The 16742-nt window shown below is 42.6% G+C and overlaps 1 protein-coding gene across 5 annotated transcripts in view; it reads right to left on the bottom strand.

The window, feature by feature from the left end:
• Positions 1-16742, bottom strand: part of RBM33 (RNA binding motif protein 33) — a 158077-nt gene that overhangs the window by 124285 nt on the left and 17050 nt on the right. For all 5 annotated transcript variants that reach the window (XM_039523249.1, XM_039523248.1, XM_039523251.1 and 2 more), the window contains exons 3-5: positions 8232-8280; positions 4932-5008; positions 969-1281 (exon numbers count right to left, since the gene is read on the bottom strand). In XM_039523249.1, coding sequence (XP_039379183.1) covers positions 969-1281; positions 4932-5008; positions 8232-8280 — 439 coding nt within the window. The remainder of the gene's footprint in view (positions 1-968; positions 1282-4931; positions 5009-8231; positions 8281-16742) is intronic.

The raw sequence follows: 16742 nt of genomic DNA, 5'->3' as shown, positions 1-16742 counted from the left end.
TAATATGGTGTGATCCAGCTGATGCCACAACAAATATCCCATTAATTTCAGTGGGATGAGGATCAGGCCCTTAGATTTTAAATTCTTTGGAGGTAAATCTGGAATATTTGCTTGTCTGAAGTGCCATCTGCCCCATGGCACTATATTGACAATAGCCACCTTTATTTTAAAAAGGGGAAAATAGAATATTTCATTATTCTTTAAAATGTTACTCTACTAATTGAATACAGCTATTATTCATCTGTCTAGAAGGCCCAAACGAGGATCAAGCACCTATTATGCTAGATGCTGTACAACCATTAATAAAAAAAAAACAAAAAAACTTTTCAGAGTACGTCAGCTGATATTTTAAGCAGATTTTCTCTTACTAAATGTATGAAGTATAAACTGTGATTATGGAATATATTTACTTGCAATTAAAATCAGTACATGCTCTTCTGTATGCTGCTTAAAAGATATCAAATTATGCATGTGACATTTTCTGAACTAACCTCCAATCTCTTTATTCAGATTTAGACAGTTCTCAGTTACAAAAAGGATGAATGAGCAGGACATCAATCACTTTGGAATATTAGCACCTTAAAGATGTCTTTAGCAGGTCAATAATCTTTTCACCTTGGAAGGACTTTATCAGATCTTGTCTAAAGCCTGGATAAAAGCTTTTGCATTAAGTACTTCTAACAATTGGCAGTGTATCTCCACCACACAAAGCTGTTTTCTTCCTTAAGGATACAACCCTCAAGGTCATGGTTCTCAACTGCCTTCCAGCATGACAAAGGAGCATTACCTACCGCCAAACAAGCTGTCAACACAAACTTTGTCACAGCCTAGATAAAGAAACTGGCAGACAGTGATAATAGGTCTAATTTCCCCCCCTCCCTAGGGAAGTAAATAGATTTCAAATCAGTCTAAAAACCGATGCATGTGAAGCAATGTGATCTTTGGAGATACAATAGAAAGAAACTCACTGGAAATTCATCTAGAGGTTCATTGATTTCAAGGTCTAGCACTTCATCATTGTAAATTTCTTCCTCTCCCTGTTCTTCCCCATATTCTATTTGGTCTTCCGTCAGCTCAGCATCATTGCCTTCATACTGTCCTTCCCCTGTGTACTCTTGAGAGTATACTTCAGGTTCACCCGATTTGTCATAAGCCATTTCATCCTCCCCTTGGTCATATTCCGACTCATGTTCTATCGAATGATCATTAGCGTTCTCAGAGTAATCATATGACGTAACCATGCCAGATGTAGCATTAAGACTAACTGTGACACCTTGAGAACTGCAATGGAAGGGGAAAAAAGATTCAGACCAAAGTTGAAAATATAGCAATTAACTAAATTTGTAAGGATTTAGTACAACGGAGCAGACAAATACATATACTCTAAGTTAGTGAACAAAAATGTAGCTCACACATCAACTTGACTGCATGCCATAAACTCATAATGCATACTGTACCACAGCTTATCACCAGCTGCAGATTATTTGACCAGGGGAATCAAACCAACCAGATGGTCTAACAGGTTAGGCTGGCAAAAGTCCTGAATGGTAACCAAGCAGACTGGATTCAATTTTAATTCCCAGACTAACAAAAATACACAAAATGACTTCAACTGCATCTGCCTTCTAATACCTCCAAGTAAGCTACTAAATCATTGTTATTACTATATTAATATAGACAAGAAACAAGCAATTTGAATTAGATCGTGGTTTTTATTGTGGTAGATTTAAGTTTCCATTCGGCGGGGAAAAAAATACAATTTATACAGTCAAGAACTGTCTTTTAAAGGTGACCTGTGGAGGTTTAAAAAAAATTATTTTATGTTAGTAACAGAATTTGTGTGAACCTAAAAACAGTATTTAAGAAATTGTTTGAAAATTCAGATCTTTCTTATGAACTAAGGCTAGAATTTAAGTTTTGATGTTTAATTTGCAACAGTTGATATCACAGCCACCTAAAAACAGTCAATCTCCAACTCGAGATTTGGTGAGAAAGTAGGAAAACAAGTTGATTCACAAATATGATGTTTTAAACTGGATTACTGATTTGCTGAACATTTTGATTGAAAAATGTTTTTGGAGGGGTGTTTTACTTTTAAAAACTTTTTCCTTTACCATGTTACAATTCTACAAGTTAACTTAAAAGGGACCTACTTTTGCAAAATTTGGGACCACAAGATCTAAACAGATTTGTATGCTGTTTGTACACCAAGTTGGCCCCAGACTGGAAGGGCTTTGAATGGAAGTTGGAGGGAAAAGCAGCAAAAGTATTCACCCCATGGGTAACAGTAATACAGCTGCCAGAGATGGAAAAGTAATAGTTCATATAAAAGGGCTTATGCACAGTTAAAATGCTGCAGTGGCACGCTTCAGTGAAAACACTACATCAGAGGTTGGCAACCTTTCAGAAGTGGTGTGCGGAGTCTTCATTTATTCACTCTAATTTAAGGTTTCGCGTGCCAGTAATATATTTTCATGTTTTTAGATCTCTTTCTGTAAGTCTATAATATATAACTAAACTATTGTTGTATGTAAAGTAAACAAGGTTTTAAAAACGTTTAAGATGCTTCATTTAAAATTAAATTAGAATGCAGAGCCCCCCGGACCAGTGGCCAGGGCCTGGGCAGTGTGAGTGCCACTGAAAATCAGCTCGTGCGCCACCTTCAGCACGCATGCCATAGGTTGCCTACCCCGGCACTACATACACAGACGAGAAGGGTTCTCCTATTGGCGCAGGTATTCCACCTCCATGAGAGGCAGTAAAATTCTCCCATCAATGTAACACTGCCAACACCAGGGGTTGGATCTAATTTTCTCATCCCACTCCCTCCGACCCTAATTTCCTAGTGTAGACCAGGCCTCAGTTTCCCACTCTGGGCAGCACTACTGCCTATTCGGGGTGCTCTCCTCTTTGCTTTCACCACCTGTGCAGTCACATAGCTATTCCCTGCTGCACAGCACAAGAAGGGAAAGGTAGCAGGGGAGAAAAATAAGAGACACACAACTGGTAGTCTCCTACTTAATGGAAAATCCTGTTTCTCTTTTGATGGTTCTTTAGTTCAATTCTACTGAGAGAACAGCATCATGTTCCCAGATTGCTAGTCTGAGGATGGAGTTTGACCCTACTCCCATAACTGCAGTAGAGAAAGCTACCTCCTTTTCCTCTCTCCCCTGCCTAATGTGGACTGCGGGTGGGAAAAAATCTTAGGACAGACACCACTTTGTCTCCTAGAGTGAGCTTTCCAAGCTGTCTCATATATTGTATTGGACCATATGACCCCTTTAGCCTGTACCCTCAAACAGCTTATAGTGGGTTAGGGACACCACCACCACAGAACATTCATGTGGCAGGGAGTGACTGTTCATCTCTAAAGCCTTGTACAAGTCTTTGTACAAGTTTCAGTACTGCATGGTGCAAGAAGGGATGCAACAACACAGTCCTCGATTCAAATTTCATGCATTTGGAGCCAACCTCCACAGACTCAGAGAATGTTAAGGGGGCATTCCTGGGGTTCTGCAGGAGGCCTGGCTTATGATGGTGATGGGGGGCTGGACAAACAGGACTTATGCTGATATCAATGATTTAAAAACAAAAACCCGTTAACTGAAAGTTAAAAAATTGCATAGCTGAAATGTCTTATAGCTCAAACTATATGATTAAATGATGGGCTGAAAAATAATAAGCAATTTCAGGTCAAGCGATAATTTTAGGGATAGTTTTACAAACCACTGCAATTATAAGATTACAATTGCTTTCTCAGCCATAAATACAGTAGAAGCATGTTTGGTTTACACAAAAAATGTCATGGATATATCCAGATACAAGGGAAAGCATTTCAAAGCAAATAATGCAGATACAACCTTATTCTGGAACATGGAAATTTTTGCAAGGATTGATTTTGATGAACAGGTTTTACAATATAGCATTACTAGTGCAATGATGACCTGAATATCTTGCATTCCTGATGCCTAATACTCCATTAAAAGTAAGTAAGAATACCTATTGTTTGCAGTGTAGTTGTAGCTGTGCTGCTCCCGGGATATTAGAGAGACAAGGTGGGTGAGATAATATATTTTATTAGACCAACTTCTGTTCGTAAAAGAGACAAGCTTCTGAGGGTATGTCTACACTGCCTACGTTACAGCGCAGCAGTGGCAATGCTGTGACGTGGGCAGTGTAGTCACACTTTATCGTCAGGGGAAAAGCTCTCCCTGCGATAAAAAATAACCACCCCGAATGAAGGGTGGTAGCTTTATCACCGGGAGCACGGCTCCCAGTGATAAAGTGCTGTCTATACTGGCGCTCTTCAGTGCTCAAACTTGTCGCTCGGGGGGTTTTCACACCTCTGAATGACTAAAGTTTTAGGCTGAAAGTAGCAGTGTAGACACAGCCTGAGTTTGCAGAGCTCTTCTTCCAGTCCAAGAAAGGTACTCAAGAGTGTCAATAGCTAAATACAAGGTTGAACAGATTGTTAAACATATGGAGTTAACACATGTTGCAAGAGACCATTCAAGGTGAAGCGGACAGTTAACACCTTTGCAGTCATGGGACAAAGGAAGGCTAGTGGGTTACAGGAAACCCACACATCACCATCAAAAAATGAGCCTGGAAGCTTAAATTCATAACTTTTTCTAGACTAAAAATCATGGACTCCTATTTGTCCTAGGAATGCAAAGGTATTAACTGTCCACTTCACCTTGAATGGTCTCTTGCAGCATTGCTAACTCTTTATGCCTAACAATCTGTTTCATCTTGTATTTAGCTGTGACACTCCGGAGCCTGGTCTACACTACAGGGTTAGGTTGATGTAAACTGCCTTGTGTCAACCTAGCTGTGGAAGCATCTTCACTTAAATTTGGCTCCTGGCAATGTAAGTGTCTCTCTATGCCCATTTAGTAACACCACCTCCCTGAGCGGCGTAGAACACATACCTAAAATTTTGTTCATCTTCATTGTCACTCTGTAGAAGATCATCATTCAGTTCTTCATCTGACAAGTCTGACTGATTCTAGATTATAATAAAACAAGAACAAATGTTCATGACTTTTTTTAAAACACTAGTATCTCTTTGAAACAAAAGCAAAGTAAAAGGTTCTCTAAATACTACAATAAAAGAATATTGGCAATAAGCAACATGTTGACAATTAAAAAGTCTGTTCAAATTTGATAGCTTTTGAAAAGAATTCTATAATTAGCTGATGAAAGGAATGAGGTAGAAGCCACCATATCTAAATTTCAGTGAAGCATTTGATATAGTCTCTCATTAAAACTTGCAAAATTCATTCCAATTGGCTTAGATTTCAACATTGCCACAGGGACTGAAAACTGGCTGACGGACAAACTAAAGGTAATGATCAACCAGCAATGTAATGAGTTGGGGGAGGTGTTTAGTGGAGTATCAGAAGGGTTGATATTAAGTGTCTTCTTACAAACAACTTAATTAAATAATCTATTAGCATGACACAGGATGGGAGTGAACATCATGTTGCTGCCATTTCTTGAGGATACGAACTTGGGAGAGACAAATAACTGGAAAGGCTCTAGAGAGGTTAGAAATATGGGCAAATAGGAAGGAGTTCAAAGAAGAGAAAAAAATTACTCAGGCATATGTAATTTTTGCTGCCCTTCTCTGAATTGCTTTCAGTTTGTCAGCCGTGCTATCACCTGTTCTATTTATCTGTAACAATGAGTTACTAACTAAAAGAGCTAACTACACATAGCTTGGCTAAGTGACAGTATTCCTATCCTCCCAAAGTAGTAAAAGCATTAAAAGTTATACGAAGGTGGGTTTAGCTATAAGTAATGGGATGAGATTAAGAAGAAACCAATTTAGGCTTAATATCTGTGAAATAACTTCCCAAAAGATTTATTACTAGGCTGTTGAACAATCTCTCACAGAAAGTGGTGGGCATCCTGCCACTTGAAAAATTTAAAATAAGACTGCACAGCACAACAATAGATACTCCTGGGGGCATTCTGTGCCAAAAAATTAAAAATTCTGCGCACAATATTTTAAAACTCTGCAAATATTATTTGTCAAAATAACACTACATAATCATGCCATTTTCAATTATTTTGGTAATTTGGTAACAATACAGACACACACAAAATTTCCCCCAGGAGTAGAGAGTTAAAGAAACCCCTATGACAACCCAGTTCCTGTTTCTCTGCCACCTTCCCCCTCCCAGAGTCCAGCTGCAGGACTCCCGCCACCCCCACCCCCCCCAAGTCCACGGATCCAGAGGAGAAAAAGTCCCAGGCTTGCACGGAGTTTTGTGCATGCTGCCTTCTCCTTTCCTCAGGGCATGCTGGGAACTGCAGCTGCCAGGAACTCTACAGCTCCCTCCCCCTCCCTCTGGCAGTGTCTTCTATGCATGAGCTGGGCTCTGCCAGGTCCAGCAGCCCCTATTGGCAGTTAACAGCACTGCAGCCCATTTCTATGGGGGAAAGGAAATTCTGCACGCACGTTAATTTCTGCAAAATTCTGCATTACACAGTGATGCAGAATTCCCTCAGGAGTAAGTAGGTAACTTTGACAAGAAATCCTGCATTGCCTGTATGATGGATTAGAATTTATTCATATTTTGATTAATTTATTTGTCTAACTCCAACCATTCTGAGAGATGTTTTTTCAACAATTTATTATGGCAAGGATTTCCTATGTAGGTATTATTCCTATCATCTTAAAAAAAATTTAAATAATGGAATTAAACTAATGTTTATGGTGCAAACCACTAAAAATGCACACAAAGAAAGCCAATTTGCCAGTGGTACTTGAGGTCTGTTTAACAAGAAGTTATATCATAAAATCTATCCTCCAGCTGCGAGTAAAATATTCAGAAAACAATTTCTCTTTTTAATTTTGTTTACTTAGTTTTTAACAGAGTAGCCTCCTCTTCTTTTATTTTCTCTTCCTATTTTCTGAGGAGAAGCCCCACTTTCTCCAGCAGACAGAGTAAGCCTGCTGAAGGAAGTAAAATCTGGTTTTGGCACATCACAGGAAGTTTTTGTTTTGGGAATGGGTCTCTCTTCAGGAGTCAGGAGTCTGTGATGCAGGAGGGAGGACTCCTAGACGTTCAGTACTCCTCGCAGCCCTTCTTATTGGAATCTGACCTTTCAGCACCATCTGTGCCCCAATAACTGGCATTATGGATTTTCCTACTGTGGAAGGACAAAGCCATTGCCTAGTAGTTGCCCCATGCTCAGAAAGAAGTGGAAGTGGCTATTAGCCTTGGCTGCTCCCTGCCTTCCCCCTACCCTGTGCATCCCTGATAGAGAAGAGCTGCAGTTCACTGGTTGAAGAAGCTGCACTGGTATCTCAGATTGGAAGGAATCAATAAGGACAGAACTGTTGGAATGGGTCTCAGGGCTTGTCTATACTTACAGCTAAATCAGTACTACTGCAATGGCAGAGCGCTTTCCCGTCGATGTCTGTACTCCATCTCTCTGAGAGGCGGAAGGTAATCTGGCGGGACAGTGTCTCCCGTCGATACAGGGCAGTGTGGGAATTATGTCCAATTCAGTTATGTAACTTATGTAACTGAAGTCGACGTAACTTAGGTCGACATACAGCTTTAGTGTAGGCCAGCCCTCAGGAAGGGAAGACAGGAATGTTGGGTAGCATCAGTGAAGTGTTGTTTTTGCACTGCTTAAATGACAGAATAAGCCAAGAGAAACTAGTGTTGAGAACTACCTCTCTGGATTGGTGAGTAGAACTGGATGGAGAACAGTAATTCCATTTCACGAAGGATTGGTTCTGTTCTGATGTAGAACAAAACCAAAACATTTAGAAATTCTCTGCAAAAGGGAATGAAGTCCTGGGGCAATCTGCAAGGCAGGGTGCCCTAGTCACAGACACTGAAAGCACTGGGGTTAAGAGGAACTTAGTCGAAACTGAACCATCTCTGCGGAACGTCTCAATTTTTTTCCCCCCACTAAAAGTTGTTGTTGGAATTTCTCCAACCACCTTTACTGTTTAGATGATCTAGGTGACATTAATATATGTATACGTTTAAAAGTTCTGCTATATAGTTCGCAGTGGACTGCAAGAATTGTTTTGGGGTTCTTTTAGATTTCTGTATTTAAGTTGATTTTACCCAGATAAATAGGATATCCCTGATCATTTATAAATGGTCATATAATATGACAGCATGAGTTGTGAGTAAAATATAGGTTCGCATTTAAAATTGTAATGAATTATTGGGCATACATGAAACATGCTTATTTCTTACCTTTTTACCAGTAAGCAAATCCTCTCCAAGCAAATCATCTTCAAGTTCACTGGAAAATATAAGCGAATATTAAGAATACCCATGTCACATTCACGAAGAAAAATATATTTTTTCTGGAATAATTATTCAATACAGTAATTTTAACATTGGCCAGAGGAGAATTGTTACTGAATCCATAATGCTTTTTATTTGATAAAATATATAGCACATTAATATGACGACTCAGGAAAGAGGTTTACATTATGCAAGGGATAGGCACTGAACTTCTATCTTAAGGAAGGGTGGATGTTTTCAGGATGTTGGAGTCTTTTATAAGCCATCCTTCCCAAGACAGCCAAATCACAGTACTCAAATCCAATTCCCTACATGTGGAGATCTTCATGCCTTTCATTTCTTAATTCTACTTGATTAAGCCACTAAGGAGGCACAAAGAAGCTAACATTCCTGGTAGTCCATTAGACCCAGTACGAACAGCTGAAGAGTGGGAAGAACTTACATTTGGAGGGTAAGAGAAATCCTGCAGAAAAAGACTCCTCCCCTTTCAAGAGATTTGTTCAAAGGTGGGAGAGTGTTTGAATGCTTTTGAGGGATAGTTCAGTGGTTTGAGCACTGGCCTGCTAAACCCAGGGTTGCAAGTTTCATCCTTGAGGGGGCCATTTAGGGATCTGGGGCAAAAATCTGTCTGGGGATTGGTCCTGCTTTAAGCAGGGGTTGGACTAGATGACCTCCTAAGGTCACTTCCAACCCTGATATTCTATGATCTCTAAGAGTTTACACTAAAAAGTAGCTCCCACTGATATAAGTCGCCCACTACACAGACTTTACTCCACCTTCGTGAGAGGAGTAGTGCTTAGGTCGAGGTAGTTAGGTTGACACAGTGTCCATGTAGAGCTTAGGTTGCCTGTTGCTGCCTGACAGCTGTCAGCACCCCGGGCGGTGGGGTTCCGACTGTCAGCAACCCACAATGTCCCATGCTGACAGTTAAATCAGTGGACACACTCCTGGTGAGAGCGAGCACCACCGACAAAAGTAGCATAGTGTGGACATGAAAAACCGATTTAATTACTGCAGTGGCAGTAAGCTGAGGTAACTTAAGTTGACTTAATTTTGTAGTGTAGACTTGCCCATAACCTCTCTCCCATAACTAAGTTCTGGGTTGCCCACAAGGAACCACTTTTGCAGGTGAGAAACATTAGGGTCCTTGGCTAGATCTGCCCAGATCTTTCCGGTGGCATAAAGAACAAGGGGGGAGAGACAGTAACATGTACATCCCAAGACACAACAATAGGAGGGCACTGAAGTTCCCATTCTGTAAGTATCAATATTAGGATCTCCAAGCCCTGATTCTGAAGGTTTGCATAAAGGATTCAGAATATGCCTTAGTGTTAAGGAATAAGAATCTACCCTTAGATGTATGGCAAGCAGAGCATGAAGAGACAACTGATTTTTACTGATTTCCTTTGTGGGAAAAGGAAACAGCCCATAAATTACAGTAAAGTAAGTTTGGGATATATAAACATCTTGCATCCGACGAAGTGGGTATTCACCCACGAAAGCTCATGCTGCAAAACGTCTGTTAGTCTATAAGGTGCCACAGGATTCTTTGCGGCTTTTACACAACCAGACTAACACGGCTACCCCTCTGATAATAAACAGGGAGGTAACTAAGGATGCTCAACGACCAAAGTAGAACATTCATCCTAATATTTAATCAAGCCCATAGTGAAATGGTTAAGCACTTGCCATTTTTCCACTTTATTTGCCAGTAAGTCTAGCTGCAGATCCAAATTATACGTGCTAGATCTGAAAATTGGTTGGGAATATGGAATAGGTATTTCAACACAGCTGAAGCCCAATGAAAATTCCAGGACTAACGCTGGTACCCCTTATCCTTTTCTAAGATATGTTTTGCTGAGTTAGTTTTACTACCTGACAATGTTCAAAAAATATTCTTAAATGTCAAAAGATGAGGAAGAGGAGATTCAGTTCAGCAATAAACAGGAAGGGATTATCAGCACACAACATTCATTTATGCTTGCTGTTCTCAAACTTCATCCCATGTATATTAACAAACTGATTGCTAAAGGTTCAGTAGCAATATCAAACAAGAGTGGGTATAGGAGACACCTGTCTCGTGCACCCCCAGTAAAGTGACCAGACATTAGGTCCCTTTATGCACAGAGGCAGAGACCTCTGTAAAGGAAATGGATTCAGTAGAATTTAAATCCAAACCCCATCAAGGAGGCAAGTGTTTCAAAAAGGCACTGTTAAAATTCTAATGGGAAACAATTTTCCCGAACTATGTCTTATTTTGCATTCTGGATTACTCCCTATATCTCTTCCAAAGTAACAGAGGTTCTCTAGCTCCTGGTTACCATGCTCCAATATCCAAGGAAGGGTAAGGTGATTTAAGAATTCAAAAGGGCTTCATGGTGGTGGGGATGGGGTTAGGCCAAGCAGCGACCCAAAATGGCGGAAGCCATGGGGGTAGACTATGGGAGATGATCAAAACTACCAGAGGTGACACGCAGGGGGGTTAGGGTTACCAACTTTCTAACTGCACAAAACCAAACACTCCCACCCTGGGGCCCTGCTCCTGCCCCGCCCCTTCTCTGAGGCCCCACTCACTCTATCTCCCTTCCCTCTGTCGCTTGCTCGCTCTCCCCCACCCTCACTCACTTTCACCAGGCTGGGGCAGGGGGTTGGGGTGCAGGAGTGGGGTGAGGGCTCCAGCTCAGGGTGCGACTTCTGGAGTGGGGGGGAGGAAGACCGATAGCACAAGGCCCACCACCACTGGGGGAGCGGTCGGGGGCAGGAACGCACAGCCCTGGCCTGAGCTTCAGCCTCTGACAGCTGAAGCCAAAGAAGTCAGGGAGGAATCCATAACTGCCGTGACCTCCATGACTAAGTCATATCCTTAATCTTGAAATAATAAGCACCTGGTAGTAACTACAATAAAAAAAAAGTCCAATTTGTATGAACAAAGCAGATCACAGCTGTACTGTTCAATTAATGCAGGCAAGTTACTGCTACATAATTAAAATATAAAGTGAAGTAAAATAAATTCATGAAGCACAATGAAGAGGCTATCTACAGTTAAAGAAATGGATTAGCTCTCCTCAAAACCTGAACCTTCATATGCCTTAATTCCTCACCAAAAAAATTAGCGTTTCCCCATTTCTTTAAAAACAAAACAACAAAAAAGCTTCATTATAAGTGGAGTTTTACCATAAAAAGAGGCTCATGGCAAACAGTGCCCTCATTTTCATCACAAAAATAGCAGCACAATGCTTCTTAAAATCCTGAAGTTAGAGTGGCAGAAGTACTGGCCAACCTCTAGGTGGTCACCTAGTCACTCTCAGTGGAAGTCAACTGTAGTGAAAATAAATCAGAACTTCTCACTATCTACTAAAAGCAGACGGCAGCAAAATGGGGAACCTTTGATTCCTACTCGCCTTTTTTCTCACAAGGCTGTGAGAGCTCCCTCCTTCCTCTGCTGAGCAATAGCAGAAGGGGAGATAATTACTCTGGAAGGCAAGTAAAAGTTAGTAGGTGATAACTGCTTCACTTCTAGAGCATTAGCTCAAAGGAAACTGCTTAGCCTGGTCTACACTACAAAGTTAGGTCAACATAAGCTGCCTTCCATCAACCTAGCTGTGCATGTGTCTACACTTAAATGTGTACCACCAATTACACTGACATAGTAACACCAGCTCCCATTCCTGGAGCAGCTACAAACAGTGGAGTGCTGCTTCTGGGCCTGAGAAATGAATGCTGACCAGTGGGATTGCATCATAATGCAGGTGTGGGGTAACAAACTGCAGAACTTTTGCATGCGCAAGGCCACATTCTTGGATTTGTGTGCCAAGTCTTGCCCCAGACCTCCAGCACAGAGACACAAAAATGAGAGCTGTTTTGTCAGTGGAGAAGTGAGTGGTGATCACACTGTGGAAATTTGTAACGACCAATTGGCCGTTAATTGTCTCCTCTATGCAGAATTGTGACTCTTAGCAATGTGCAGGACATAATGGATGGATTTGCAGAAGTGGGGTTTCTGAACTGCTGTGGAGTGGTAGACAGCACACACATCCCTATTTTGGTACCAGACCACCTTGTGTGATAGACCCAAGCCAGTTGGGAACAGCAGAGTAGTAGAAGGGAGATCTACTGGCCACTGGATAAGCAGTTTTCTGTTCCCTGAGTGACCAGAGCAGGGGCTGCTCCAGGCTAGTGAAAACACCTGACTCCAATTAACCTGCTAAGAGTCAGGTGAGGCTATTAAGCACCTGACTCTAATTAAGGCCCCTCTGATGCTATAAAAGGGCTCACTCCAGTCAGGCCAGAGGAGAGGAAGTACGTGTGAGGAACTGGGAGCAAGAGGTGTGTAAGAAGCTGAGAGTGAGTAGGCATGGTGCTGGAGGACTGAGAAGTACAAGCGTTATCAGACATCAGGAGGAAAGTCCGGTGATGAGGACAAAGAAGGTGTTGGGAGGAGGCCATGGGGAAGTAGCCCAGGGAGTTATAGCTGTTGTGCAGCTGTACCAGGAGGCACTCTAGACAGCTACAGTCCACAGGGCCCAGGGCCCGGAGTAGAGGGAGGGCCTGGGTTCCCCCCAAATCTCCCAACTCCTGATCAAACGCAGGAGGAATTGACCTGGACTGTGGCTTCTACCAGAGGGCAAGGTCTCTGGGCTGTTTCCTGACTCACAGGAATCTCCTGTGTAGTCCAGTCAGGGTGAATCTGTGAAGCGAGCAAATCCACCAAGGTAGAGGAGGAACTTGGTCACACTTGCCACAGAGTACATCAACAGAAAGGGCTATTTTACTATGGTTACACAAGTGCTGGTGGATCATCTGCAATATTTACCAAGATCAATGTTGCCTGGTCAGGGGAGGTGCATAATGCTTGTATCTTTAAGAACCCAGGACAGTTCATAAAACTACCAGCAGGGAACTTCTTTCCTGAACAGCCGATTACCGTTGGCGATGTTGAACTGCCAGTAGTGTTTTCGTAGAACCCAGCCTACCCCTCACTCCGCTGGCTCAAGAAGCTGTATACCAGCCACCTCAATAGCACCAAAGAAAGATTCAGCTACTGTTTCGGCAGGTGGAGAATGACAGCTGAATGTGCTTTTGGTAGGCTGAAGGGTGCAGGCGCTGTTTACTCACAAGACTGGACCTCAGACAGAAAATTATCCCAGTTGTTATAGCTGCCTGCTGTGTCCTGCATAATATGTGTGAAGCAAAGGGGAAGAGTTGCCGCTGGGGCGGAGTGCAGAGGTGGAGTGTCTGTGAGTTTGAACAGCCAGACACAAGGGCCCTCAGAAGAGCTCAATGTGGAGCTCTATGGCTCAGGGAGGCTTTGAAAGAACACTTCAACAGAGAGCCACAATAATGGGTTGTGGTGTACTGTGCTCTATCTGGCCCTGCAGTTTGGGGGCCTGTTACAAATTACGTGGTGCTTGCTGCACATCTATCAATATAACACTGACAATGCGCCTATTAATTTTATGGTGCTTGCTGTTTATGATTTAGGCTGTTTGCCACTGATCCTACGAGTTGTCACAGTGTACAATACTGGCTGTGTGGGTGCTTTCACTATTTTCAGGCATTCTGCAACATATGCTGGGAACTAATAATGATGAATTATTTTCCTAACAATTCAGTTTTATTTACTAATGAAAACACCTGCAAAAAATTATTTTCAAGTTAAAAGCAAATACATTAAAACCTTAATAAATGTATGGATCACAGAACTTAAAGAACAGAAAGGAACATTTATTTCAATTTTAGGTACACATGCATCAAGCGTGGCACTCGCAGGTCACTGTATGTATACTGTCCTTAATGTCTGCCAGTGTGGAGCGGGAGATGCCCCTGGTGCCATGTGGAATGTTGGCAGAGGGGGGTGCAAGGAGGTGCTATATTGGAGTTCTCCATGGACTGCACAGGAAGGTGAGCCTGGGATTGTTGAAACTGTAGGTCTGCAAGAGTCTGCAGCATCCGTCTCCTGGAGAAGTCCCATTACTTCTTGGTGTATCTCCCTCTCCTTTTCCTGCTGGGACTCTTGAGCTTTTCTTCTGTCCACTCTTTTCCTCTCCATACAATCTGCAATATTCATCTTCCAGACCCTCTGTTCACTGTCTGATTCAGCACTGACTTGCAGAACACGTCATCCCAAGTTCTCTTCTTTTTCCTCCTTATCTGGCTCAGGTGTTCTTTGGGTGCGGAGGGGGAATCCCCCAACAGCAGCAGCCACAGATAAAACACACAGCGGGACTTCATCATTATAGTCACAAATGGAAAGCAAAAGATAAGATTTGGAACTACTTTCCCTTGCTCCCCTAAATTTTTAAACAAAACATGCTTATTGACAGTTCTGCTTCAGAGTACTTGTGCTCGGCAGCTGTGGTGAGTATGGCCTGTCAGGTATATGAGAAACAAGGAGGGAGTTGCTCAGTTGCATGAAATTGAGTATAGGGCAATGGCATTGAATAGTGGCAGCTTTTCCCATAGGTGGTGGTGATTTTAGCTGCTCTCTCACTCGTGAGGGTAACAAAAGCACAGAGAGCACAGCTGCTGCAGGCATCCTGAAGCCTCCCAGGCTCGTATGCTGCTAGTCTGTTTACTGCGTTGGTGCCTGCTGAAGACATTGTTGATTGACGTGGGAAAGCGTACTACCGCAGAGGAAGAAATAAGACAGCCCCCTAGAAACCTTTGGGGGAGGATTGCTGTGTACCTCCATGGAAGTTTCTTCGGGATCTCTCAGAACGATTCAAAGGACATCCTCTTGAGAGATAAACAAACTGTTCCTCATGCCCCCCACCCTTGGCCTAACTCTACAGGGACACAAAAAGCAGATAAAAGCTCTAGCTCTTTGTTGTAGCACTACCTCTTCTCATACAACTAGATTAATGAAAAGTCGATAGCTGTGTCCTTCTAAATTGGCAGTGCCATCATTGTGATGGGAAACAAATTAACCAATTTAACCAAGGTTCCTTCTGCATCAGGCTTGCCTATGCTCAACTGGACTGCAGTGGAGTCTCAAACAGGTCCTGGATTGTGGCACAGCTAGACCTTCCAGTCGCATGTCCCCCTCCTCCACTTTCTCCCTATTCATGTCAGGAGCCTGTGACTTGGACTCTTCAGAGGTATCCACGGTGGCGTGTGAGGTGGTGGTGGGGTCTCCCCCATAAGTATTGCATGCAACTCTTTGTAAAAGTGGCAGGTCATGACTCGGCATTGAATCAACTGTTGGCCTCCCTGTCCTTCTCATGTGCCTGCTACAGTTTCTTCACTTCCATACGGGACTGCTGCTGATCTCTGTCAGACCCCTTCTCCTACACCTCCTGTGCAATCTTCTCATAGATGTCCATGTTTCTACTGCTAGTCCATAACTGTGCTTTCACAGCCTCTTCTCCCCACAAACCCAAGAGATCTAATATCTCCTGTGTAGTCCAGTCTGGAACATGGAGCCAGCTGGGCAGTTTCACACAACAGTGGAAAGTTGGTAGGTGTGCTTGCCACGATGGACAATCGGGAAAAGGCATATCAAAATCTGCAGGGTTTTAAAGGGATGGGGTGTGTGGCTTCTGGTCACCATAACCCATGGGCAGTGGAGTTAGCAATTGTGACCAGAGTGGTCAGTGTTGGGCATTGTGGGATAACTGCTGGAGGACTGTTAGAGTTGACATAGGTAATTCAGTGTCTTCACTTGTGATACGTCGACCCCAATACATTGACCATGGCTCAGCGCTGCTTAGTGTTACTATGTCAGTGTAATGGAGAGATTATGTTGGCGGTAGATATTTAAGTGTAGACACATGCACAACTAGGTTGATGCAAAGCGGTCTCCTGAACCTCAGCTGGAGATAATTTTCAAAGAGAAAGGGGAGCAGAGGCCCCAAATTATCTCTCCCTTCATCTCTACGCATGACACCAACCACACCTGAAGGACAAGGAAATTAACACTGAACCGGGGGGGGGGGGGGGAGGTGGAGAAGAGGACAACTAGAGCATGTGGTGAGAGAAACTTTGGCTTTTAGTTTACTTAGTTGCATTTTACCTTTTATTTCATTGTAACCAATTCTGACTTTTTATGCCTTATTACTTTTTTTTTGTAGTTAAACTCATTTTATTGTTTTATCTAAACGTGTGTGTGTTTGGACTGAAGTGTTTGGGAAACTCCATTTGAGATAAGGTTTGTGCACATCTATTAATGAAATGATGGACTTTATATGAGCTTGTACTGTCCAGGAGGGTACTGGGCAATACAAGATGCACATTTCTGGGAGAAAGTCTGGGACGGGGTGTTTGCTGGTGTTGCCCAAAGTATAACTCATGGGTGGTTGGCTGTAACACTCATACAGTATAGCTGGAGAGATTTACATGCTGGAGGCTGTATTGGGGCAGATCAGGAGTTGTTGCTCTCACAGTGTAGTGTAAAAGGCACACCAAGTGGGAGAATTGAGGGAACACAGCTGTTCAACAGTCCAGACCAGAGGTGGGCAA

This window comes from Mauremys reevesii, linkage group 2 (assembly GCF_016161935.1).
Source record: "Mauremys reevesii isolate NIE-2019 linkage group 2, ASM1616193v1, whole genome shotgun sequence".
Lineage (NCBI taxonomy): Eukaryota > Metazoa > Chordata > Testudines > Geoemydidae > Mauremys > Mauremys reevesii.
Note: the sequence above shows the minus strand (reverse complement) of the source record. Positions and strands in the feature narration are given on the sequence as shown.